Source organism: Suncus etruscus, chromosome 17 (assembly GCF_024139225.1).
Source record: "Suncus etruscus isolate mSunEtr1 chromosome 17, mSunEtr1.pri.cur, whole genome shotgun sequence".
Taxonomy (NCBI): Eukaryota; Metazoa; Chordata; class Mammalia; order Eulipotyphla; family Soricidae; genus Suncus; species Suncus etruscus.
In genome coordinates, this window is record NC_064864.1 from 20,651,705 (window position 1) to 20,677,182 (window position 25,478).

The window sequence follows — 25,478 nt, forward strand, 5'->3', positions numbered from 1 at the left end:
TTTATACTCTGTAATAAAACAACCAAAATCCAGACACAAAATAAGAAACAACAGTTGCAAGACACTGTCAGTGTGTTTTAGAACAAGGTTCCAGACATTTCTAGATTTCCACAAAAATTCAGCCCCCTAAAAGAAAGAATCCACAAATGTTTGATATTCAATAAAATATCTCCAGGCTGGGAATGACAGCACAGCAGGTAGGGCATTTGCCTTGCATGTGGTCGACCCAGGTTTGATTCCTGACATCCCATAGGGTCCCTAGAGCCTGCCAGGAGTAATTTCTGCATGCAGAGTCAAGAGTAACCCCTGAATGCCACTGGGTATGGACCCAAACACACACACACACACACACACACACACACACACACACACACACCACCAGCATTCAAAGCAGGAAAGATTATACCTCAGTGGCAGCATATATTCCAGACCTATAAACATAACAAAAAACTAAGAAGTAGGAAAACATGGCCTCATTCACTAAAAGGAGTTCAGTGAATTCATTAAAACTTATTGGAGGGGCCGGAGAGATAGCATGGAGGTAAGGCGTTTGCCTTTCATGCAGAAGGTCATCAGTTCAAATCCCGGCGTCCCATATGGTCCCCCGTGCCTGCCAGGAGCAATTTCTGAGCATGGAGCCAGGAATAACCCCTGAGCACCGCCGGGTGTGACCCAAAAACCAAAAAAAAAAAAAAAAAAAAAACTTATTGGAGGGGGACCAGAGAGATAGCATGGAGGTAAGGCATTTGCCTTGCATGCAGAAAGTCGGTGGTTCGAATCCCGGCATCCCATATGGTCCCCTGAGCCTACCAGGAGAGACTTCTGAGCTTAGAGCCAGGAGTAACCCCTGAGCACTGCCGGGTGTGACCCAAAAAAAAAAAAAAAAAAACTTATTGGAGGGAGGGTCCGGAGCGGTGGCACAAGTGGTAAGGCTTGCCCGCACTAGTTTAGAACAGACCGAGGTTTGACTCCCGGCGTCCCCCAAGCCAGGAGCGACTTCTGAGCACATAGCCAGGAGTAACCCCTGAGCGTCACTGAATGTGCCCCCCCAAAAAAAAAAAACCTGATTGGAGTGGTCATAACAATAAGATAGCAAGTAGAGCACCTGCCTTACATGCAGCAAACCCAAGTTAGATCCCTGGTACCACATATGGTCCCCCAAGTCCCATCAGGAATGATCCCTGTGATTAAGCCAGGAGTAAATTCTCGGCACCACTAGATGTGGCCCCAAATGAGCCAACAAAAATAAATAAAGAAGGGCCCGGAGAGATAGCACAGCGGCGTTTGCCTTGCAAGCAGCCGATCCAGGACCAAAGGTGATTGGTTCGAATCCCGGTGTCCCATATGGTCCCCCGTGCCTGCCAGGAGCTATTTCTGAGCAGACAGCCAGGAGTAACCCCTGAGCACCGCCAGGTATGACCCAAAAACCAAAAAAAAAAAAAAAAAGAAATATATAAAACTGATCTGGAGGCTGGAGAGATAACATAGAATAGAGGTTAAAGTACTTGCCTTGCACCCCACGGACCCTGATCCAGATCTCAAGCACCACCGAGAGCCCTTGAGCACTTTCAGCAGACACTCCTGAGCACAGAGTCAAGAATCACCCATCCCCCACCCTCCCAGTGATCTGGAATTGAAACAGTTATGATAATCTGCAAACAAGGATATTTAAATAGACATTACAACTATACTCTAGATGCTAAAACATTAAGTACACACAAGGAAAATATAAAATTGCTACAGGTAAGATGAAAAATATGCACTGTGGGAATAAAATCAATTGAGAACAGCCAGAGAGATAGATAAAAAGACTAGAGAGCAGGTTTTGCATGCATCAAAAGCACCAAGCCTGGGGCCAGAGCAATAGCACAGCGGTAGGGTGTTTGCCTTGCACACGGCTGACCCAGGACAGATCCCAACTCGATACCCAGCATCCCATATGGTCCCCCAAGCCTGTCAAAAGCAATTTCTGAGTGCAGAGCCAGGAGTAACTTGAGCACCACTGGGTGTGGCAAAAAAAGTAAATAAATAAAAAGATTTTAATAAAGTTTATATGACACTATAGCAGAAATTATCAGTGAAATTGAGAAGGGTTAAGCAATAGAAAGAGGCTAAAATCAAACCCAGGGGGTCAGGGCTGTAACATGGTGGTAAAGCACATATACTGCATATGTGAACCCTAAGACTGATCCCATGGGTGAAAAAAATAAAGGGGCCGGAGCAATAGGTAGGGCATTTGCATTGTACCTGGCCAACCTGGATTCAATTACCAGCATTGCATATGGTCTCCTGAGCACAGAGCCGGAGTAGCCAGAGAGCTGTCAGATGTGGCCCAAAAGCAAAAAGTAAAACTAAAGAAATATGGGCCCAAAAAAAAAAAAAAGAAAGAAAGAAATATGGGCCCAGAGAGATAGCACAGCGGCGTTTGCCTTGCAAGCAGCCGATCCAGCACCAAAGGTTGTTGGTTCAAATCCCGGTGTCCCATATGGTCCCCCGTGCCTGCCAGGAGCTATTTCTGAGCAGACAGCCAAGAGTAACCCCTGAGCAATGCTGGGTGTGGCCCAAAAACAAAAACAAAACAAAACAAAAAAACCTAAAGAAATATGTGTTGGGGGCCGGGCGGTGGTGCTGGAGGTAAGGTGCCTGCCTTGCCTGCGCTAGCCTAGGACGGACCTCGGTTCGATCCCCCGGCGTCCCATATGGTCCCCCAAGAAGCCAGGAGCAACTTCTGAGCGCATAGCCAGGAGTAACCCCTGAGCGTCACAGGGTGTGGCCCAAAAACCAAAAAAAAAAAAAAAAAAAAAGAAATATGTGTTGAGCCTCGGCACAGCTCAGCGGGAGAGGGCCTGTCTTGCAACCATGAGTCCTTGAATTTGATCCCTGACATCCAGCAGTACTCTGTAAGCCCCAGTGTCATAACATGTGCAATCTCTGGTAGAGCTCAAACAAGAATGTGTAAGCATAACAACCCCCCAAAAAGAGAGGCATATCAGCTTGTGTGTACATGTATATCCTTCCCATAACTATGGGACTTCGCAGGTAATCAAGGGGAGACTTGTGCCTCCCACAAAAACAACCACACACCCAGGGTGGAAGGGTGGATCCCAGGAAAACCAATTAGGGCCACAGAGATAGTAGAGCAGAGAGAAGGGGGCGGTGTTTGCCTTGCACATGACAAACTGGGTTTGATCCTTGGCATTCTATGGCCAGGACTGATTCCTGAGCACAGAGCCCCAAAACTGAAATAAAATAAACCAAAAAAGAAAAAGGAAAAACTGGGGCTGGAGAGATAGCATGGAGGTAGGGCATTTGCCTTGCATGCAGAAGGACAGTGGTTTGAATCCCGGCATCCCATATGGTTCCCCGAGCCTGCCAGAAGTGGTTTCTGAGCGTAGAGCCAGGTGATTTCCACCACCACCCAAAAAAAAAGAAAAAGAAAAAAACCATATTTTTCTGGCTAATTCTTTCATTAGACTACAGGAAGCCATGTGGGTGGTCCTGGGAAACAATACTGGGCTTGGCACCCCAATTCTAGCCCTGAACCCACTGGCAGAGCAGTCCCACGACTATCACCAGCATCCCACTTTCAAATTTCGCCCCAGTGCAAGCCAGACCCCTCCTCGAGCTGTTCCCAGCAGCAGGGACACTCACCGCTAAGGATATCATTGTTGATCCCCCAGAAGTCGGCTACCTTTGCAGGTCTCTGGTAGGCTTCATCCCTGTTGGCTGCCAGGATAAGCCTGAGGAGGGAAGAGTGACTGAAGTTCTGAAGGTCTCGGATGAAAACAGAAACAAGGATTGGCCGGGTTTTCTCTCTCCCTGATCAGTGAACATTTATTTGCCTCTGGGGAAACAGAAGCCAAAGTGACAGAAGACGGGGGCCAGTGAGGGATCATGCTTGGTAGCAGTGCTGGGCTCAGGGCTCAGGACTGCCTTGAAGAGGAAACAGGCAGGTGGTAAAAATATATCTGCAGAAAAAAAGAAAAAGAAAAAAGAAAAAAGAAAATAAAAAGGGCCCGGAGAGACAGCACAGCGGCATTTGCCTTGCAAACAGCCGATCCAGGACCAAAGGTGGTTGGTTTGAATCCTGGTGTCCCATATGGTCCCCCGTGCCTGCCAGGAGCTATTTCTGAGCAGACAGCCAGGAGTAACCCCTGAGCAACGCCGGTGTGGCCCCAAAACAAAAACAACAACAACAACAACAACAACAAATATATATATATGCAGAAGGTCATAGCAATAGCACACAGTAGAGCGTTTGCCTTGTATACGGCTGACCTGGGACAGACCCAGGTTCGATTCTCAGCATCCCATATGGTCCTCGAACCTGCTAGGAGCGATTTCTGAGCATAGAGCCAGGAGTAACCCCTGAGCGCTGCCAGGTGTGACTCAAAAACCAAACAACAACAAAAAAAAAAAGGTTAACTTAGAAGCCACACATGGTGGCTAGGGCCTTTTTAATAAAGTTGGTTATCTCCTGACTTCTTTTTTTTCCCATCCCAGCTTATCTCCTGACTTCTACTGACTGCCTGTGGATCATTTCCTCGCCGCTACCCTGAAACCGCAGACCCACCAACTAGAAGAAGATGCGGGCGCCCAGGGTGGCTGAGAAAGGCCTCACCATCCATCCACCATCATCCATCACCATCCAGGACTAATATTAATTTAATTAATTCTAAACACACTCCTAATAAAAAGTATCTGCAGCATCAGGAAGCAGGAGGCCTACCACTCTAGGGGAACATTCACCTCATCTTGCACATCCCACTTCTCTGAAACGAGGCCCAATGGGATAGCAGAACTAGGGGGCAAGCGGAAAGGCTGGCACAGCATATCATAGGCACCCAGGCTGGAAGGAGGAGTCCTCCCTGTCCATCTGTCCTTCCTAAGAATTTCCTATGTGAGCAGGACTGAGAGCTTGCCCATCAAGGACAGGAAGACAGTGGCTCTGTCTCGAGTCTAGGGATGCTTTCTTGGGTGGAGGTGAGGAATTCTCTGGGTTCTACTAGTGTTTCTGCACTGATAAAACAATTTGGGACAAATGGGGACACTACAAAAGCTGCTGTCAACATTTTCTGAGCCTAGTTCTGGACCAAGAGAATGAAGGGGGTTTTGTTTGTTGGCTGGAATTTTGGGGCCACACCTACTGGTACTCTAGGTTTACTCCTGGTTCTATGCTTAGGAACTGCTCCTGTGAGCTCAAGAGACAATCTGAGGTACCTGGGGTGAAATCTGGGTCAGCCATATGTAAGGCAAATTCCTTAACACCTATACTATCTCTCTAGCTCCTAAAAATAAAGCTTAAAGACCAAGGAGACAGTCCAGGAGAAGAGCATATACTTATCATATATGAGGCTCTGAGTTACATCCTAGTCCCACATAGTCTCCCAAGCACAGCCAAGTGTGAGCTTCATGGAGCCCAGTTCTACCTCACCCTAAGCACTACAGCACTAGGCTTGTGAGCAGCCTCTGTTAACACCTACCCACCCCAGTACCCCTGGAGATAGCCATTAAGTAAAAACAAGAAAATGAAAAATTTCCCATCAGCCTCTGCAAAATGTCCTAGAACTCTGAGGCAAAGCACAGGCAATTCAGGGACAGGGGATCAGGGCAGGGTCACACTGCCTGAAAGCAGAGGACCTGATTCAGTAGTCCTGTACTAGGATTCAATCCTAGGCATTACATAGCTCCCCAGCACTGTAGGGTATTGTAAGATGACAGCCAGCTATCTGTGAAGTAAAATAAAAAGTCCTACAGTTGGGCCAGAAAGGTGGCGCTAGAGGTAAGGCGTCTGCCTTGAAAGTGCTAACCTAGGAAGGACCACGGTCGATCCCCCAGTGTACCATATGGTCTCCCCAAGCCAGGAACAATTTCCGAATGTATAGCAAGGAATAACCCCTGAGCGTCAAACGGGTGTGGCCAAAACAAAACAAAACAACAACTAAAATGTCCTATAGTTATGAGTGGAATCAGCTCCAACCCCAGACCTCAGAGTAGAGATATACTTTCTTTTTTTTGGTTTTTGGGCAACACCTGGCAGCACTCAGGGCTTACTCCTGGCTCATTGCTCAGAAATTGCTCTTGGCAGGCTCAGGGAACCATATAGGATGCCGGGAACCAAAACCCGTGTCCATCCTGGGTCAGCTACATGCAAGGCAAACACCCTATAACTGTGCTACCTCTCCAGCTTCATGGAGATATCTTTTCATCTTGCTAGTGGTGTGGGCCTGTCCTCTAGAAAAACCAAGTACTGTGAGCACGCAGCCATTGAACCACTAGGAGCATGCAGGCAGGTTCCCCACCCCTGCACCCCTATCCTGTGTGGCTTCTCTCTAGCCTAGGCTTTATGACCCTTATGGCCCTTACCATTGACGGAATGTCACTGCAGGTCTTGCTGCCGTGATCCATCCGGGACACCTGCCCAGGGTTGAGAGAAAGGCCTCATGTTGCCCCCTAGCCTGGCACACCTGCTTCATCCCTTCTAGGACTGTGTTGGCTGGTACATGACGACCACCTTGGTCAAGGGCGCCTCATAGTCTCAATGTGAGCAGGGGCTGGAAGAGGGAGCCAGACACAGCCCCAGAGGAAAAAGCTGATCCAGATCCCACTCTCTTTCCCTGTTCCTCACCAGTGACAAGGGTCTGGGAGGCATCATCCATAGGGAGAAGGTGCTACTGGCTCCTGCCTGATTCTTCCAGAAGGCTCCAGAAAAGGGGGAAATCAAAAGGAAATGCTGACTGTTCAGTTTAAATGCTGACTGCCTGTGTTTTAACAAGAAGCTCCACATGTGTGCTATGTCGGGGAGCACTGCAATGACTTTTTTCACAGATAATACTATTCCATGGGGGGACAGGGGCTGGGAAGAGCAGCTTGCCAGGCCTTTCACTGCAGTCATTATGCAGGGGCTCAAAGGAGTGCTTAGGCTCCTTTCACTTCTTCTGGGGGCTGCAGACCTCAGGAGGGGCCTTTACATAGCAGCACCTCGGCACAGGGGTTGGGACCAGCAGCCAGGAGCTCAGAGAAGGCCCCACTAACTGCCTGTGACTTTTTGTTCTAGTAATTAAAACTGTAACTCTCTGGGGACAGAGCAGTAATACAGCGTGTGGGGCACTTGCCTTGCACACAGCAGACCAGGGTTTGATCCCCAGTGTCCCATATATTCCCCCATATTCACCAGGGGTGATTCCTGAGTGCATACCCCTCAGAACCTGCTGGGTATGGCCCCAAAACAAATAAACAAAAAAACTGTGACTCCTCACTACTGCTGAGGACATGTATGTGCTTCCTGGAAAAGGGAAGAGGGGGAACTTTTAGCTGCCATCTGAGTGCGGGGCTGTGTATGGGAGCATGTGAATATGTTCAGGCTTGAAAGAGGGATGCCGGACACCATCTGGAAGAGTCTGGTGACACAGAGTAGGGGCACAGATCCTCCATGGGGCTAACCGCTTGCCCAACAGCCCCCATTTTGGAGTCAGTGAAAGCTCGCTCCCGTGTCTGAGTGGACCTGATACAGGAGCAGTGGCCTGTGTACAGCTGGGTTCACACAGGGAACATCTGGCGAGGTTAGGCCCAGCAGATGCTCCATTTTGATGACCTCAGTTAGCTGACTGGGGCTTCCACCCCCTTGGGCTAATGTCCTCCCTTATGCTTGGAGGCCTGTCCCTCGCATCAGTATCTACCATAGCTGGGTGGGTCCCAGAGAGCAGCAGGTGTCCTGGGACCATCTATATCTCACAGGCTGATTGGAGATCATGACTTACTCCTAAATGCTCTGAACTTTGACTTGTTTTTCACAGAGTATGCAGGTTTCTGGAATGAGAAACAAGAGCAACCAGCATGACAAGGGCACTAAGAGCTCAGGACTAACCTGCAGATGGCTACAGAAACTTTGTTTTGTTTTGTTTTGTTTTGTTTTTGGGTCACACCCGGCGGTGCTCAGGGGTTACTCCTGGCTGTCTGCTCAGAAATAGCTCCTGGCAGGCACGGGGGACCATATGGGACACCGGGATTCGAACCAACCACCTTTGGTCCTGGATCGGCTGCTTGCAAGGCAAACACCGCTGTGCTATCTCTCCGGGCCCAGAAACTTTGGAGGTAGTAATTCATAGGCCAATGCATACAACTGTTTGTTTTTTTTTGTTTTTTATTTTTGGTTTTTGGTTTTGGGGTCACACCCGGCAGCGCTCAGGGTTGACTCCTGGCTCTACGCTCAGAAATCACTCCTGGCAGGCTCGGGGGACCACATGGGATGCCAGGATTCAAACTACCGTCCTTCTGTATACAAGGCAAACGCCCTACCTCCATGCCATCTCTCTGGCCCCGTGCTTTTTTTAATTAAAATTTCCAGGGGGATGGGGCTGGAAAGATAGCACAGCGATAGGGCTTGCCTTGCATGCAGCCGATTCAGGACAGATGGTGGTTCGAATCCCAGCATCCCATATGGTCCCCAGAACCTGCCAGGGATGATTTCTGCGTGCAGAGCCATATTAACCCCTGAGTGCTGTCAGGTGTGACCCAAAAACCAAAAATAAAAAAAATAAAATTTCTAGAGGGGACACACAAGTGGTCTGGGATGGAAGAGTCGAGGGCCATCCCCTGAGTTAAGAGCTGGGGGGAATCAGGGTCATGCCTGTAGTGGGACAGGGCAGCAATACTGGCAGGGATTGTCCCAGAACCAAGTATGCTTCAGCCACATTCCAGCCCAGGTTCTTTTCCACTCTGCTCCTGTTTGGAGCACCAGGCATCTGCATTAGAATTAAAATGTGTCTATCTGGGCTATGGAGAGAGCACAAGTGGAAGAGTACTTGCCTTAAATTATGCTAACCTGGGGCCAGAGAGAGAGCATAGAAGTAGGGCATTTGCCTTGCATGCAGAAGGACGGTGGTTCAAATCCTGGCATCCATTTGGTCCCTTGAGCCTGCCAGGAGTGATTTCTGAGCGCAGAGCCAGGAGTAACCCCTGAGCACTGCTGGGTGTGACCCAAAAAAACAAAAAACAACAACAACGGGGCCAGGCGGTGGCGCTAGAGGTAAGGTGCCTGCCTTGCCTGTGCTAGCCTTGGATGGACTTCGGTTCTATCCCCCGGTGTCCCATATGGTCCCCCAAGCCAGGAGCAACTTCTGAGCGCATAGCCAGGAGGAACCCCTGAGCATCACCGGGTGTGGCCAAAAACCAAAACAACAACAACAACAACAACAACAACAACAAAAAATTATGTTAAGCCCAAGTTCTGATCACAGCACAGTGTTGTGCTAACCTAGAACCATGAGATGTGGCCCTGATGCTTCCTAGAACCACTGGCCATCATTAACAAACAGAACCCTGCTGGGTCCCTAAAAAAATAAAAACAGGTGGGAGCAGACAGATAGTATAGAGATAAGGCATTTAGCTATCTAAGTTCAACTCCTAGAACCTCATAAAGAAGGAGGAAGGTGGGGCCTGAGAAATAGCACAGCACTAGGGCGTTTGCCTTGCACTCAGAGGACAGATGGTGGTTTGAATTCCATATGTCCTCCAAGCTTGTCAGGGACGATTTCTGAGCACTGCTGGGTGTGACCCAAAAACTAAAAAAAAAAAAAAAAAAAAAAAAAAAAAAAACACCTAGGGCCCGGAGAGATAGCACAGCGGCGTTTGCCTTGCAAGCAGCCGATCCAGGACCAAAGGTGGTTGGTTCGAATCCCGGCATCCCATATGGTCCCCCGTACCTGCCAGGAGCTATTTCTGAGCAAACAGCCAGGAGTAACCCCTGAGTAACGCCGGGTGTGGCAAAAAAAAAAAAAAAAAACTAAATAAAAATAAATAAATAGGGCCCAGAGAGATAGCATAGCGGCGTTTGCCTTGCAAGCAGCCAATCCAGGACCTAAGGTGGTTGGTTCGAATCCCGGTGTCCCATATGGTCCCCCGTGCCTGCCAGGAGCTATTTCTGAGCAGACAGCCAGGAGTAACTCCTGAGCACTGCCGGGTGTGGCCCAAAAACCAAATAAATAAATAATAAAATGTTAAAAAAAAAAAAAAGGAGGTTAGGGTCAGAGTGATAGCGCAAGCGATAAGGCCTTGCATGTGTTAGCCTAGGATGGACTTTGGTTCAATCCCCTGGTGTCCCATATGGTTCCCCAAGCTAGGAGCAATTTCTGAGCACATAGCTAGGAGTAACCCCTGAGCATCACTGGGTGTGGCCCAAATACTGGGAGGGAGGGAGGGAGGGAGGGAAGGAAGGAAGGAAGGAAGGAAGGAAGGAAGGAAGGAAGGGAGGGAGGGAGGGAGGGAGGGAGGGAGGGAGGGAGGGAGGAAGAAAAGAAGGGAGGGAGGGGAGGGGAGGGGAGGAAAGAAGGAAGAAAGGAAGGAAGGAAGGGAGGGAGGGAGGAAGGAAGGAAGAGAGGGAGGGAGGAAGGAAGGAAGGGAGGAAGAAAGGAAGGAAGGAAGGGAGGAAGGAAGGGAGGGAGGAAGCAAAGAAGGGAGGAAGAAAGGAAGGAAGGGAGGGAGGGAGAAAGGAAGGGAGGGAGGAAGAGAGGGAGGGAGGGAGGGAGGGAGGGAGGAAGGAAGGAAGAGAGGGAGGAAGAGAGGGAGGGAGGGAGGGAGGGGAGAGGAAGGGAGGGGAGGGGAAGAAGGAAGGAAGGAAGGAAGGAAGGAAGGAAGGAAGGAAGGAAGGAAGGAAGGAAGGAAGGAAGGAAGGAAGGAAGGAAGGAAGGAAGGAATTTGCCTGTCTGATGGGAACAGAGTTTCCACGTGTGAAGATGAGAGTTCAGAGTGGAATTAATGAGAGCTACATGGGGACATGCTTTTCTGTCACTTGCCTCATGGATGATTTAGAGTGGCGGGTGCATCTATTCCCTCTGTTCTACCAAACATGAAGAGTCCTTACTGCTATTGCATGGAACATCAGAAAAGACTGAGTGGACACCAGAGCATGGGATAAAAAAAAAAAAGGCCAATATATGCAACCAGGATAACCATGATTAAGACCAGAGGGAGCAGCGAGAAGGCCTTGGGGGTGGAACCTGAAGACCCAGCTGGGTCTGCTTTGGGCACAATCATAAGAGGACCCAGGAAGTGGTGAACTCAGTACTACACACTAGATCCCTCCTCACTAGAAATGTAAAAATGATGACAACTTCCCAGGTAAGTGCCTAAGTAAAAGTTTCAAACATCTTTTTTGTTTGCTTTGTTTTTGGACCACACTCAAGAGATTTTAAAGGCTCAGTCCTGCACTCAAATCATTCTAGGTGGGCTTGGAATTGGGTACAAGGGATCAAGCCCAAGTCAGCATGTACAAGGCAAATGTACCCACTGTGCTACTGCTCTGGTTACCTCGAATGTCATTTCTTTTATCTATTTTAGTTTTAGGGTTTCGGGTCACACCTGGCAATGCTCACTTCTGCTTCTGGTTCTATACTTAGGAGTCACTCCTGAAAGTTCACAGGGGACCATATGGCCAGGAATGAACATGTTGATCACATGCAAGACAAATGCCCTACCTTATTCATGATTGAGATTTAGTCACACAATACTAACCCCTTCAAACATGGTCATATCTAACTGTGAGTTAAACCTCAGACTCATTCTCTGCATGGATGAAGTACAATGGGTCCTGGCTAGGGAACTTCAACAGAAACCTGCTCTAAAGCTCAGAGTCATGGGGATATGGAGTGAACTCAATCAGAACTTGCTAGTCCCTACTTTCCCACTGCCTCTGGCCGGTATGCCAGCTGCTTCCCACAGATATAATCCTATGACCTTGCTCAGGACTCACAGATCCCACTGGCTGTGACCACCACCCTTATCTATCACCAAAAACATGACAGCCAGCTCAGGTCAGTCTCTTGCTCACAATCACCCCAATTTTGCTGCCCCTTATTCCCAGCAGTGCCCTTTCCTGGACCCACTTGCTCCACTGTGCTATGCATACCCTAAGATTCCGTGGCTTAATGTCTGCCACGTTGCAGGACTAGAGTCTAGCAAGGTCCAGCACCCACACAAATTTACCACGACTGTGCCGCTTCTCGCACGCACTGTGGGTACCTGGTGCTACAGGGAGGATGGCAAACACAGAGTGTGGTGTCACCATGGGAGGATGGTAGAGAGAGTGTGAGGGACCACCAAGGGGAGGACGGCAGACACGGGGTGAAGGGTCACCACAAGGAGGACAGCAGACATGGGGTGAAGGGTCACCACAGGGAAGATGGCAGACACGGAGTGAGAGGTCACCATGAGAGAACGGCAGACACAGGGTGAGGAACCACCAAGGGGAGAATGACAGAGTGAGGTGGTTACCTGTAGGCATTTTTGGAAACAGGGCGAGGATTAAACTTAAAGAAGATGATACACATGGGTCCCAAGATGAGCTGTTATCACACAGGGTTCACTTGATCTGTGGAAAAGGAGAAAGAAGTTAAGTAAAACCTGCAGTGTGCCTCGAAACATCCCTGCCCCTGCCTGCCCTGCCTCTGCAAAGCAGAACTGTGCAATCACATCTGCCCTCAGCCAGCCTGGTCATTCTTTTTTGTTGTTTTTTGTTTTTGGGTCACTCCTGGCAGCGCTCAGGGGTTACTCCTGGCTCTATGCTCAGAAATCACTCCTGGCAGGCTCAGGGGACCATATGAGATGCCGGGATTCAAACCACCCACCTTCTGCATAAAAGGTAAACGCCTTACCACCATGCTATCTCGGGCCCTTGGCCTGGTCATTCTTTTTTTTTTTTTTTTTTTTTGGTTTTTTGGGCCACACCCGTTTGATGCTCAGGGGTTACTCCTGGCTAAGTGCTCAGAAATTGCCCCTGGCTTGGGGAAACTATATGGGACGCTGGGGGATCGAAACGTGGTCCTTCCTTGGCTAGCGCTTGCAAGTCAGACACTTTACCTATAGCGCCACCTCACCAGCCCCTAGCCTGGTCATTCTTAACCTAACAGAGTTCACTGGCCCCTGGACACAGATGGGGGATGGTCAGAGAGGTCTGCAAGGGGTGTAACAGCTGTATGAAAGAAAATCATGAGGCTGGGGGGAGGGAATTCCCTGGAGGTTCCCCTTCACTCCTAGGGAGCTCTGAGACCTGCTCACTTCATAGTAAGCATCCTTTTCAGTCAACAGATCCAAATCATCCTAGCCCTGCAAGGCTGCTGGTGTACTGTGGTTCCCCAGAACAGCCCTTCACACACACTATCTACCTCTTGGAGCCCAGGCCCAGCCAAGGGAATTGTCAGGTTGGAAGCCCCTATATCAGCTGTCAGAGCCTGGATAAAGCCCACGTGCCTGAGACACACATGTGCACCCAGGGACAGCGGTACGTGCTCTGTGCTGGGAGCTTGGAGGATAGATGGCACTTGCAGGATCCCAAGGCCCCAAATAGACAAAGCACCTGGGAAAGTCTGACTGATACAGTCACATATGCCCCGCACTGGGCCCTCAGAGCCCTGAGGCACAGGCCAATATGTACCTGCAGGAGTGGGAGGGAGGCGTGCATGTACATGGGTGTTCGTGTGTGGGGAGTACATGTATGTGGGGATGTGTACACATGGGGGATATTTGTATGTGTGTAAATGTATAGGGAGCTGTTTGTATGTGTGTGAGGTGTATACTGGGGGTGTACAAATGTGTATAGATATGTGTGGTTGGGGCCAGAGAGATAACATAAGAGGTAAGGCGTTTGCCTTTCATGCAGAAGGACTGTGGTTCGAATCCCGGCATCCCATATAGTCCCCTGAGCCTGCCAGAAGCGATTTCTGAGTGTGGAGCCACGAGTAACCCCTGAGCACTGCCAGGTGTGACCCAAAAAAAAAAACAAAAACAAAAAATAAGAATCATGGAGTCAGTTTGTGTCCAGCCTTGTAGTATCTCTGAGCATGCCAAGCCAAAACCGCTCTTCCTTTATATGAAACCAATGCCAATCCACCAGGAGGGGGTAGGTCAAGTGACTCAAGTGGGCTTTTACATATCAATGGGCTAGGCTTAAAGGAAAGAGAAATATGTGGAAATGTTTTTGTTTTGGGTTAACAGCTGGGAGTCATCTTAAAATTCCACTCTTTCTTTTTTTTTTTTTTTTTTTTTTTTTTTTTTTTTTTTTTTTTTTTTTTTTTTTTTTTTGGTTTTGGGCCACACCCTGTGACGCTCAGGGGTTACTCCTGGCTATGCGCTCAGAAGTTGCTCCTGGCTTCTTGGGGGACCATATGGGACGCCGGGGGATCGAACCGCGGTCCGTCCTAGGCTAGCGCAGGCAAGGCAGGCACCTTACCTCCAGCGCCACCGCCCGGCCCCAAAATTCCACTCTTTCTGATCAAAACAAAACAAAAATATATTGAGAAAGGCTAAAAAAGTTTTCTGGGGGGCCAGAGAGATAGCATGGAGATAAGGCGTTTGCCTTGCAAGCTGAAGGACAGTGGTTCGAATCCCAGCATCCCATATGGTCCCCTGAGCCTGCCAGGAGTGATTTCTTTTTGTTTTTGTTTTTTTTTGTTTTTGTTTTTGTTTTTGTTTTTTTTGGTTTTTGGGCCACACCCGGCAGTGCTCAGGGGTTACTCCTGGCTGTCTGCTCAGAAATAGCTCCTGGCAGGCACGGGGGGCCACATGGGACACCGGGATTCGAACCAACCACCTTTGGTCCTGGATCGGCTGCTTGCAAGGCAAATGCCGCAGTGCTATCTCTCCAGGCCCTTTTTTTTTTTTAATGGAACTCTTCATGAATTTGCATGTCATCCTTACGCAGGGGCCATGCTAATCTTCTCTGTATCATTCCAATTTTAGTATATGTGCTGCCAAAGCAAGCACCAGGAGGGATTTCTGAGTGTAGAGCCAGGAGTATTCTCTGAGCACTGCTGGGTGTGACCCAAAAACCAAAAACCAAAAAAAAGTTTTCTGGGTATTATCTTACATCTAGGAGTGGTCACTGAACTCTAACCGTAGAGGACTGGGATGCCCTCAGGGTTGAGAAGGACCTGGGTAGCTACCAGGCAAGAACTGTAAGGTCAGCCTATGAGCTAAGCACCCAGAGGGGCTAGAGCAGAGTTGAGATGCCCAGGCCCAGCCTGTCTTCATGCCAGGTTTCACAAGTCATGGTCACTTATCCCAATCTGCCCTGCCAAGACACATAGAAGCGCAGGAACTCGGGGCAGAGAGGCATTAACAATGGACAGCTGGTGGGTGGGTCTCACAAGAATGGGGGGCAGTGTCCAGCAACCCCCAAGAGGACAGCAGGGGAACCCACCTTGGAGTACCCTTGGGGTAAGGGATTCCCAGGTATGCCCAACACTTCAATACTGGGGGACAGATTGCAGGTTCCACCTGAAAAGGAACTCAAACACCTGAAGAACTAGAAAAGCCCTCCAAGTGCTGAAAAGGCCATGCATCTCAGAGGATCTGGAGAGGAAAGTGGAGACCAGGGCCACTTCTGTGGGCTCTGGTGGCGTCTACAGTGAATGAGACTGGAAGCAATTCAATCCCTAGTCCTTTACTACAAGATTCTGACGGGAGCCCCCAAGGGCTGAAACCCTGAAACCCTCAGAAGGTTGTTCCCACCACAACCAGCCAGCCCCTGGGCCACAGGACAGCACTAGAAATGAGACAGCCCTGAGAAACTCCATGGGCAGAACGAGAGCCAATGAAGGGATTCAGGGACCCTCAAAGTACCCTCAAGTACTTCTGTATTTGAGGCACACATCAGTGTCAGGAATCTAACCTGGGAGTCACACATGCAAACCTGGCACCTTTCAGCCATCTCCCTGACCCCTTGTCTTGAGAGGGTCATGTGTGGGCAGGATCCCTGGACACCTACCAACAAAACTATTCATCAAGAGCTGGAAGAGACCCCACAGTCTCAGGGATAAAGAGTAACTAACTCCCTGTGGAAGAAACAAACCAAACCAGAGCCCCAAGAGCAACAGGCAGCAGAGAAGGTGCCCAGCCCCTCTCCCAGCACAGAAGCCAGAAACTGGGAACACACAGGAGGAAGCAGTGACTGCAGAGACAAAGAGGCTCACTGAGCCTGCGAAGAACATGTACAACAGGAAGCCTCTGTAGGTGTGGACTGAACCCCAGCAGAAGACTGGAGAATAGGTGAGACAGCCATTGAGGTGGCCAGTGAAATCAGATGGAACACAGTTTCAGGGCCAGACAGGGGTCACCATCCTGCCCCAATCCAACATACAAGACCCCTGTCCTTCACCCTGGGGATACTCATCTCTTCCAGACACAAGAATGCACAGCAGACAGTTGGCAATTTCCATAGAGGATTCCCCATCTCATTCCACCCACTGCTACCCACTTCTCAGAAAGTAAAACACTTAGGGGCGGGAGTGATGGCACAGTGGTAGGGTGATTGCCTTGCACGCAGCTGACCCAGGACAAACCGCGGTTTGATCCCTGGGCGTCCCATATGGTCCCCCAAGCCAGGAGCGATTTCTGAGTGCATAACTAGGAGTAACCCCTAAACGTCACCAAGTGTGGCCGAAAAATCATAAAAAGAAAAAAAAAAGTAAAGCATTCAGCATCTCCTGAGAACTTGCATCCCTCACACACACGAAGTTTTGGGTGTAAGTACCTCTCAATGGTATCTAAAACTAGTGGTGTCCTCACAACAAGCCCCCTCCTAAAGACAATACCACCCATACAAGTTTTATGGCCCCTAGTGTGGGCAGCAGTGGAATCACCCCATGAGCTAATATACTAATGACCAGAGAAGGCCCAGAGCCCAAGCTCAGCCATGAGGGATAACTCCCACTGCCCACTGGGTACATGGCCCTGAGAAAGACTGGCCCACCTGGCCTCTACTACTCAGCTGTCAGGGAGAGGCCCCTCATGCCAGCCTGGGCAGCCCTGACACCCCTGGGTTCCAAGCCCGCTGGGAGGCCCCAGGCAGAAGTCATTTTGCCAGAGGAACCCAGATCAGACATGGCCCTGCCAAGCCACCTGCAGCATAGGCTGGTCTCACCGGTTCCAGGGGTCAGCCCATCCTTCCAGGTACACTGAAGAAAGGTCAGCCCAGCACCAGAAATGTGGGTACAAAGCCCAGGGCTGCGGCCTCGGTGAAGACGCAGTCATTGGGAGGGAAGAACAAGAGGAAAGCCAGCCCCTTGGGAGGGGACAATCAGGAACTGCTTTTCTCTCCAGCCCCTCGCCTCCCCCCACTCAAGCAGGCTGTCTGCCTACCAGCTGCACCCCCTGCCAGCTCACTGTCCCCCACTCTTGACCCCTCCTTGCCTCCATCATCTACCTGCTCCCCCAGCAGATTCCCAGTATGCAGGTCCAGGGCCTGGCAGAGGCCTCCTTGCCATCTATACTCTTTGGGTCACCCCCAATACTCTCAGGGCCCCAAGAACCAGTCCTGGAAGCTGTGGTCTGTTACTGTGCAAAGTAGGAGGGCATCAGGGCACCTAAGAGCTGGCAAGGTCTAGCCAAGGGACCATTCCGCTGTGTTCTCCTATGAGAGCCACCTCTCCCTCCCTCCCTTTCCCTGCTTATGACAATCAGGATGGAAGCAATGGACTCCACCAAAGGGGCAGGCTGGCTCTCTGGGCATGAGGCACTGCCTGTCAGAGGCCAGGCCCTAGTGACCAGGACAAAGGAGTGGGCAGTGGGAGGCCCCTTCCTATTCCACAGGTGTGAGCTCACTGGGACCCAGGTATGATGCCCCAGATCTCACTGGTGACACCTGGTAGGTGCCCATGGGCTATACTTAGGGTCAAGGAGCCCACAAAGAAGCGGGCCTTGTTTCAAGGGTTGTCTGGAAATCTTCATCTGTTCCTAAGCAATTCAGACCAGCAATCCAAGACCCCACCATAGGACTTTCCTGCATATACCACAGCCAGCTGGGCTCTTACCTGGCTACCAGAAGGGCCTTCTGGGAACCTGCTGGCCTCAGTGATGGCCCTACAGTCAACACCCCTCCCCAGGCATGAGAAGCCCTGGAGAAGGCCCACACATACTCCCCCTAAAGTCCCTATGCCCATGGGACCATACAGAAAGAAGTGCAGTCAGGCTTGGGCAGACCCTCAAGGACAGGATTCCCCAGAAGATGGAGAAGGAGCCCAGTCAAGGGGCTCCACCTCTGGGGTGGGAGAACAGAGCCTGTGACTGAAGTAGCTGAACCCCAACATGGCCTGCAATGGAGACTCGCTGCAGCAGTGGCCCCTGAGCCCAGAGCACCCCTGCTGAGGGGAGAGTGTCACACAAGCCCATCACTGGGCCCCAACAGGATGCTTTCTGTGACCTGGGTTGTTCTGTGACCAGGAACTGGAGCTACTGGCACAGAGGCTGCAATGGTCAGAGTCATATGAAGCCTCGATCTACAGCATCTTTCACGGCTGCTCTGTCAAGAGATATAAGGCCGCCTTATGGAGAGGTAGTACAGTGGGTAGGGAGCTTGCCTTGCACGTGTCCAAGCTGAATTTAATTCCTGGTACCCATATGGTTCCCTGAACCTGCCAGGAGTGATCCCTGAGTATAGAGCCAGGACTAATCCATAAGCACTGCCAATGTGGCCCCAAAAATCAAAACAACAACAAAACAAGTTGCATAAGGCTACTGGGCACTCCTTCTACCAAGAACTTACATCAAGAGCTGAGCTTTGGAGCAATAATATAGGGCTTTGTGCACTAGCTCCTGCATACCAAACCCTGGATCAATTTCCAGTACCACACATGGACCCCTGAATCCCACCTCAAGTGATTCTTTTTTGTTTGTTTGTTTTGTTCTTGGGGTCACACCCAGCAGCACTCAGGGGTTACTCCTGGCTCTATGCTCAAAAATCGCTCCCAGCAGGCTCGAGGGACCATATGGGATGCCGGGATTTGAACCACCGACCTTCTGCATGCAAGGCAAACGTCTTACCTCCATGCTATCTCTCCTGCCCCACAAGTGATTCTTTTTTTTTTTCACAAGTGATTCTTGAGCATAGAGACAGAAGTAAGCCCTATGTAGAAATAAGTGCTGATACATTTGTAAGCCCTGAACATTGCTAGTGTGACACACACACACACACACACACACACACACACACATACACACACACACACACACACACACATATCCCAAAAAAAGAAAAAAAAAAGATTATATGAGCCCCTGGGTTCCATCCCCAGCACCAAAATAATAAACAAATAAAAATTTAAAAAATAAGTGATGATGGGGTCGTAGTGGTGGCACAGTGGTAGGGCATTTGCCTTGCACACGGCTGACCCAGGACAGACCTCAGTTGGATCCCCTGACATCCCATATGGTCCCTCAAGCCAGAAGTGATTTCTGAGCGCGGTACCAGGAGTAACCCCTGAGCGTCACTGAGTGTGGTCCAAAAACCAAAACAAAAAGAAGTGATGACACTAAACATTAAAAAACTTCTTAAAAGGGGCTGGGCGGTGGCGCAAGAGGTAAGGTGCCTGCCTTGCCTGCGCTAGCCTTGGACGGACCACAGTTCGATCCCCCGGCGTCCCATATGGTCCCCCAAGCCAGGAGCAACTTCTGAGCGCATAGCCAGGAGTAACCCCTGAGCGTTACCGGGTGTGGCCCAAAAACCAAAAAAAAAAAACTTCTTAAAGGCTGGGACAATAGCTCAATAGACTGGAATACATGCTTACAGGCATGGGCCTGGGATTGATTCTTTTTGTTTGTTTGTTTGTTTGTTTGTTTGTTTTTTTGTTTTTGTTTTTGGGCCACACCCAGTGGTGCTCAGGGGTTACTCCTGGCTGTCTGCTCAGAAATAGCTCCTGGAAGGCACAGGGGACCATATGGGACACCGGGATTCGAACCAACCACCTTTGGTCCTGGATCGGCTGCTTGCCGCTGTGCTATCTCACCGGCCCCTGGGATTGATTCTTTTTTTGTTTTGTTTTGTTTTGTTTTGTTTTGTTTTTGGGCCACACCCGTTTGACGCTCAGGGGTTACTCCTGGCTATGCACTCAGAAATCGCCCCTGGCTTGGGGGGCCATATGGGACACCAGGGGATGGGATTGATTCTTAACAATCACATATGGTGCCCCAAACATTCAAGGAATAACATGCAAGAGTACAACCACTGAGTACTATCAAGCCCACAAATGTTGGTTAATTGGTCCTACCCTAATCAATATTCTATTTCATTCTAGGGTGTGTGATCTAGTGACTGGGTATTAGATTATTCTCTACTTGGTATTCCTCTCCCACCTAGGGTGTGGCCTGATTCTTGCCAATAAAAGCACAGGTCTGAGGAAGGCAAGTATGTTTAAGAATTTTCTATTTTTAGTATATCTGCAGAAAGGTTCTAATGTTTATGTTCAGGGAAGTCTGTGAAAAAAATTGTGAAATGTATAAAACAAAGATATGAAAAAAAGCTGATTGTTCTGAGAATGATGTATACAGTTTAAACTTTGATGCAATTATAGCCAACTTTTACTGTGCCTATGCAAAATAACCACTTTTGTAAGTTCTGATCTGGGGTGCTTCCTTTTGCAGAGAACAACAGAACTCGACTTATGTACCCCTCTTAATTTTTTTGAACAAAGAACGGTCATTTGTTAGGTTACACCCTATTTTACCTAAAACAAAGATCATCCCTGGTTCCTTTGTATGTTTATTTACAACAGAGATTGTCTTACTTGTAAATCTGGGTGGGATGGCTCAGGATAGCCTGAGCTATCTGTCCTTACTGCCCCACTCAGGGATGGTCTCTGTACTCAATAAAAATGGCAGTTCTGGCAGGCAGGCAGCTGGCTCTCCATATGAGTTAGAAGACTGCCATATTATACGTGTTTCACCCTAAACCTGGTTTGAATTATTTCATGCATATCCCTGACTCAGACTCGTTAACCTGGGGCTAAAGATACAGCATGTAGGGTGATTGTACACAAAAGCAATTAATAAATATAGCACAAAATATGAACCAGAGAGACAAAGCAGTAGGAAAAGTACTTGAATTGCATATGTCTAATCTGAGTTCAATCTGGCATCCCATATGATCCCTCAAGTCCCATCAGGAGTGATCCCTAAACACAGAGCAGGAATAAATCCTGAGTACCACATGATGTGGCCCCCTAAAAAATAATTCAAAAAATGTTATTACCCATGTAGTCTGCTCAATGGACTGGACGATATGCCATTCGTGTGCTAGGATTATATGGCACAGTTCCCAGGATACGCACCACTGGTCTAACCATGGTGATTCCGAAAACACCATGTCTCTAGGCCTAGGCAAGCACCATGCCCTCAATTCTACAAAGGCAGGCTAAGCATTGCTAGGAGTGGCTTTCAGACCCCCTAAATACTGATGGAAAGTCCACAAAACAAATATGACTCTGTTCTTTTTCTGGAACCAAACAGGGACAGAGCCCTACTAGGATGGGAAGGCTACAGCTCCAGAAGTGCATCTTTCACAAAAGCTTCCAGCCTGGGCTGAAAGAGGAATGAACATAGACCCCAGCCTAGGGGTGCATTTCAAGAGAAGCAGGCACACAAGGCCCCCTGTCTGCACACACATGTTGGAGCATAGGACTCCTGCTAGACACCTCCAGGCATGTTTCAAGGAGGACCTTAGCTTGCTCTGAAACAGCTCAGGAATCACTGAACAGCACCTGGGCCAGTCCCACCACTCTTGACCTGCACCTCTGCTCACTTACCCCAACAAGACAGCTTACATGATCACATGTGCAGCAAAAGGCCTGCACTTCACACACACCACTAGTCTGTCACACATGAGTCCCTCCCTATCAGAACTGGAAAGGATGAAGCAAAAGGCAAGATTCAGAGCTAGAGCAATAGCACAGCAGGTAGGGCATTTGCCTTGCATGCAGCTGACTTCAGTTCAACCCCAGCATTCCATATAGTCCCTCAAGCCTGCCAGGAGTAATTGCTGAGCCAGAGCCAGAACTAACCACTAAGAGCCACTGAATGTAGCCCAAAAAATAAACAAATAACAATAATAATAGGACCAATAATAATAATAATAATAACAGTGGTGCAAGCTGTAAGGTGTCTCTGCCTTGCAAGCGCTAGTCTAGGACAGACCATGATTTGATCCCCTGGCGTCCCATATGGTCCCCCCAAGCCAAGAGTGATTTCTGAGCTCATAGCCAGGAGTAACCCCTAAGCATCAATGGGTGTGGCCCAAAAACAAACAAACAAAAATAATAACAATAAAGGACTCCCTGTATCCTAGGAAGCAGCTAGAGGGGCAGCTTGCTCTGCCCATCTGAAAACCTGGTAATTCTATGAAACACATGAAGAGTGGGTCATAGATGGTCACCACTGATCCTTGGTACCTTTTTTGTTTAGAGGCCATATTCAGCTGTGCTCATGCCTTATTCTTCACTCTTTACTTAGAAGTTCCTCCTGGTAGGGTTTGGGAGACCATAAAGGATGGTGCTAAACCTTACCCCCTGGACTATTTCCTCAGACACAGGGAATAAATTTTTTGCCTGTGATACTTCTCTTCTAAGATGTTTGAGATGTTCCAGGGGCACAATTTCAGCCCCATATCTGGGATCATTATAACTTGTCATCTCCTTGAGGGAGCAGCAAAGGGCATCAAGAATGGTACAGTATGAGCCAGAGATATAGCACAGAGCATAGGGGGTTTGCTTTGTACACAGCCAACAGAGTTCGATATTCGGCATCCCCATATGGTCCTGAGACTGCCAAGAGTAATTTTTGAGGGCAGAGCAAAAAGTAACCCCTGAGTACCACCAGGTATGGCCCAAAAACAAACAAAAAAAAAAAAAAAAAAAAAATAACAACAACAAAGAATGATATGAAAAGCTCAGAATAAGAGGTGACCCCAGAATCTTGACTCCCCACAAGCCAGGGGTTAGCCCAGCCTCAATGTGGTCCCTGTAGGCTAATGAAAAAGGAAGGGGCAAATAAGCCCCAAAGCAAGTATGGCCCCAAAGACCTGGGCAGAGTCTAGATGGCCAACCCTGAGTGGCTACCACCCTAGGAGATAGTGCTGGCCTGTCCACCATGGGGTGCAGGCATTTTTTTCCCTCGCACTCTAACAGAAAAGTTGGCAGCAAAAGAAAAAAGCTATGCAATAACCTGAAAGTTTGGTGAGAACCACCTGGTTCCCAGATGACCTACCACCATGGAACCACCCCATACCCCATGTCTACCATGTGACTACATGTGTCCACTGACCCCTTAGTCAAGTATGAACCCAGTGCTATGCCATCTGCTATGGTATCAACAGCAAAATGTGACTTCGAGTCAGGAAGTTCATTCCAGCCCTACCAAGACTATTTCTCTCCAGATTGTCTGAAGACCCTCAATTCTCCATGGGGAGGAGCAGCATCTGGACACCTCCAAAGTTCGTGACCATCCCCCTCCCCTGGAAGCCAGGCGCAGGAAGGAGTGCCAACACCATACAATGCTGATGCCCCTGAGCACAATGTGATCCAAACTCAACCCATAAATGAAAACACAAAAGGTAGCCTGCAGTGGGGCACAAGGGAAGGAAACAATCAACTGTAACCTAGAGTGAGAGCATATGATCTGCAGACACCCTAGAACAAACATAGCTGCAGGACTGGGATGAAAGGTCAGGGGAAGAAGTACATGCAACTTCCTGCCCCATAAGAGAGAATGGATAATGTTGGGGGCGGGCAATGAAGAGAGGTATTACTGTGTCATGACACCTCAGCCTTGACACCCTGAGAACAGGGTTTGATTATCTGGGGGCTGGAGAGATAGCATGGAGGTAAGGCATTTGCCTTGCATGCAGAAGGCCATATGGTCCCCTGAATCTGCCAGGAGCGATTTCTGAGCATAGAGCCAGGAGTAATCCCTGAGCACTGCTGGGTGTGACCCAAAAACCAAAAATAAATAAATAAATAAAATAATGGGGCCGGGTAGGTGGCGCTGGAGGTAAGGTGTCTGCCTTGCAAGCGCTAGCCAAGGAAGGACCGCGGTTCGATCCCCCGGCGTCCCATATGGTCCCCCCAAGCCAGGGGCGATTTCTGAGCACATAGCCAGGAGTAACCCCTGAGCGTCAAACGGGTGTGGCCCAAAAACCAAAAAAAATAAATAAATAAATAAATAAATAAATAAATAAAATAAGGATTTGATTATCTGCCTCCAAAGGTGGCCCTGGGGAACTGAAGACTAAATGCAAAGAAGCATATCAGAGGCTAGGCCAGCTAAGGGCAACCCAGGAGTCTTCATACAGGTCCACCTGCCTTGTGGAAAGAGCTCTACGACCATAAAGTACAGAGTACACAGAGCCTGGCCAGGTGAAGCCATGTCGGGACATAGCAAGGACAGGCCCACAGGAGTAAGGGGACCTGAGGCTCAGGTAGGCCCAAGGGGCTAGGGTTCACTCTTAAGCTGAGGACCAGAAAGATGACAGAGCTGGAGCTGCTGGAGTTGGGGCTGGGTCTCCAAGTCAGCAGTGGGGACAGCTCTGGTGCAAGGACGAGATAGCACCAGCTGTGACCCTGCAAAGCAGGCAAAGGGCAGGAGTGACTCAGGGTTCCCGAGCTGTCCTGAAGTCTAGCCCATCCATTTGGAGGAACCAAACAGCTCCAGCCCTACCTATCTCTGCCTCCTGAGAAGCCACACCAGCCCTGTCCCCAACCTGGAGCAGGGATCCCTAAAAAAATGCATCCCAGTAACATTTGAGCAGGTGGTCTCCCCAGGTCAGTTAGGTTTGCCCAGACCCAATGTCTGGGTTTCCATTCTACGTCTTGGGAAGAGGAATCGAAAGCAGGATAGAGAATGTGCAGCCTCAGTCCTCCAATGCCCGCTCCTCCCAGGACCCTGGGCCTCGAACCCGGGTCGGTTCCAGGGTACCCGAAGAGTCCGCCCGCCCAGGCCGCCAGCCGCACACTCACCGCCTCGGCCACCACAGACTTCCGGGTGCCGAGCCCGCGCACCGCCCGCCGCCACTGCCTAGGCCCCGCCCCCTAGGCCGTTTTTGTCCACACCACTGGATAGCGCTGCTGAGGGGGCGGAGCTTTAAGCCGCATTCGAGAAGACTACTGGCTACGCGCCTGTCACTCAGGAGCTGTGTAGCCCCGCCCCCGGGCTGCACCAAGTCCAAAGGCTGAGCTGGGATTTAGCATCTCTTGCTTGACCTCTGCGGCCTTCCCAGGCTTTGGCATCAGCTGGATGCTGGTAGCTGGATGCTACCGTTTGGTGTCACCGCATCAAGGCCCAGAGTTGTGCTCCAGATGTCTATTGGTTAACTGACCGACCACCCTGACCTTCCTGCCAAGCTCCTCAAGAGACCTTGGATCCAATACTTAAGCATTTGAACAAACCTGAAGGCTGTTTTCCAGTCCCAAGGATGAATGAATGAAGGACTGGCTCAGCCTAAACTGGGTGTCCAAGAGAGCAAAAAAGGGGCATTGTCTAGAATCTCCCAACAGGACCTAAGTATTTGCTGGGCACCCTGCTCCCCAGTTGTTTCTGAACTGGTCTAGGGTTTGACTGACTGCAGAAAAGAAGGAGAATCAGAGGCTCACGACCTGATCCAAGATTCACGTTCAACAAATGGGCAAGGATGGCAGTTGCATTAGATTTGATGTACTAGCAGT

At 49.5% G+C, this 25,478-nt stretch overlaps 1 protein-coding gene and 1 non-coding gene across 2 annotated transcripts in view; both read right to left on the reverse strand.

Annotated features, from left to right (window-relative positions):
* TANGO2 (transport and golgi organization 2 homolog) overlaps positions 1–24,803 on the reverse strand; it is a 42,000-nt gene extending 17,197 nt beyond the window's left edge. The window contains exons 1-3 of the mRNA XM_049764655.1: positions 24,774–24,803; positions 12,271–12,367; positions 3,652–3,740 (exon numbers count right to left, since the gene is read on the reverse strand). Of these exons, the coding sequence (XP_049620612.1) occupies positions 3,652–3,740; positions 12,271–12,326 (145 nt within the window). The 5' untranslated portion in view covers positions 12,327–12,367; positions 24,774–24,803. The remainder of the gene's footprint in view (positions 1–3,651; positions 3,741–12,270; positions 12,368–24,773) is intronic.
* LOC125995350 (U6 spliceosomal RNA) lies at positions 14,651–14,757 on the reverse strand. The gene has a single exon (XR_007490890.1). It is a non-coding gene; the product is annotated as a U6 spliceosomal RNA (small nuclear RNA).
* Positions 24,804–25,478: the final 675 nt, after the last annotated feature.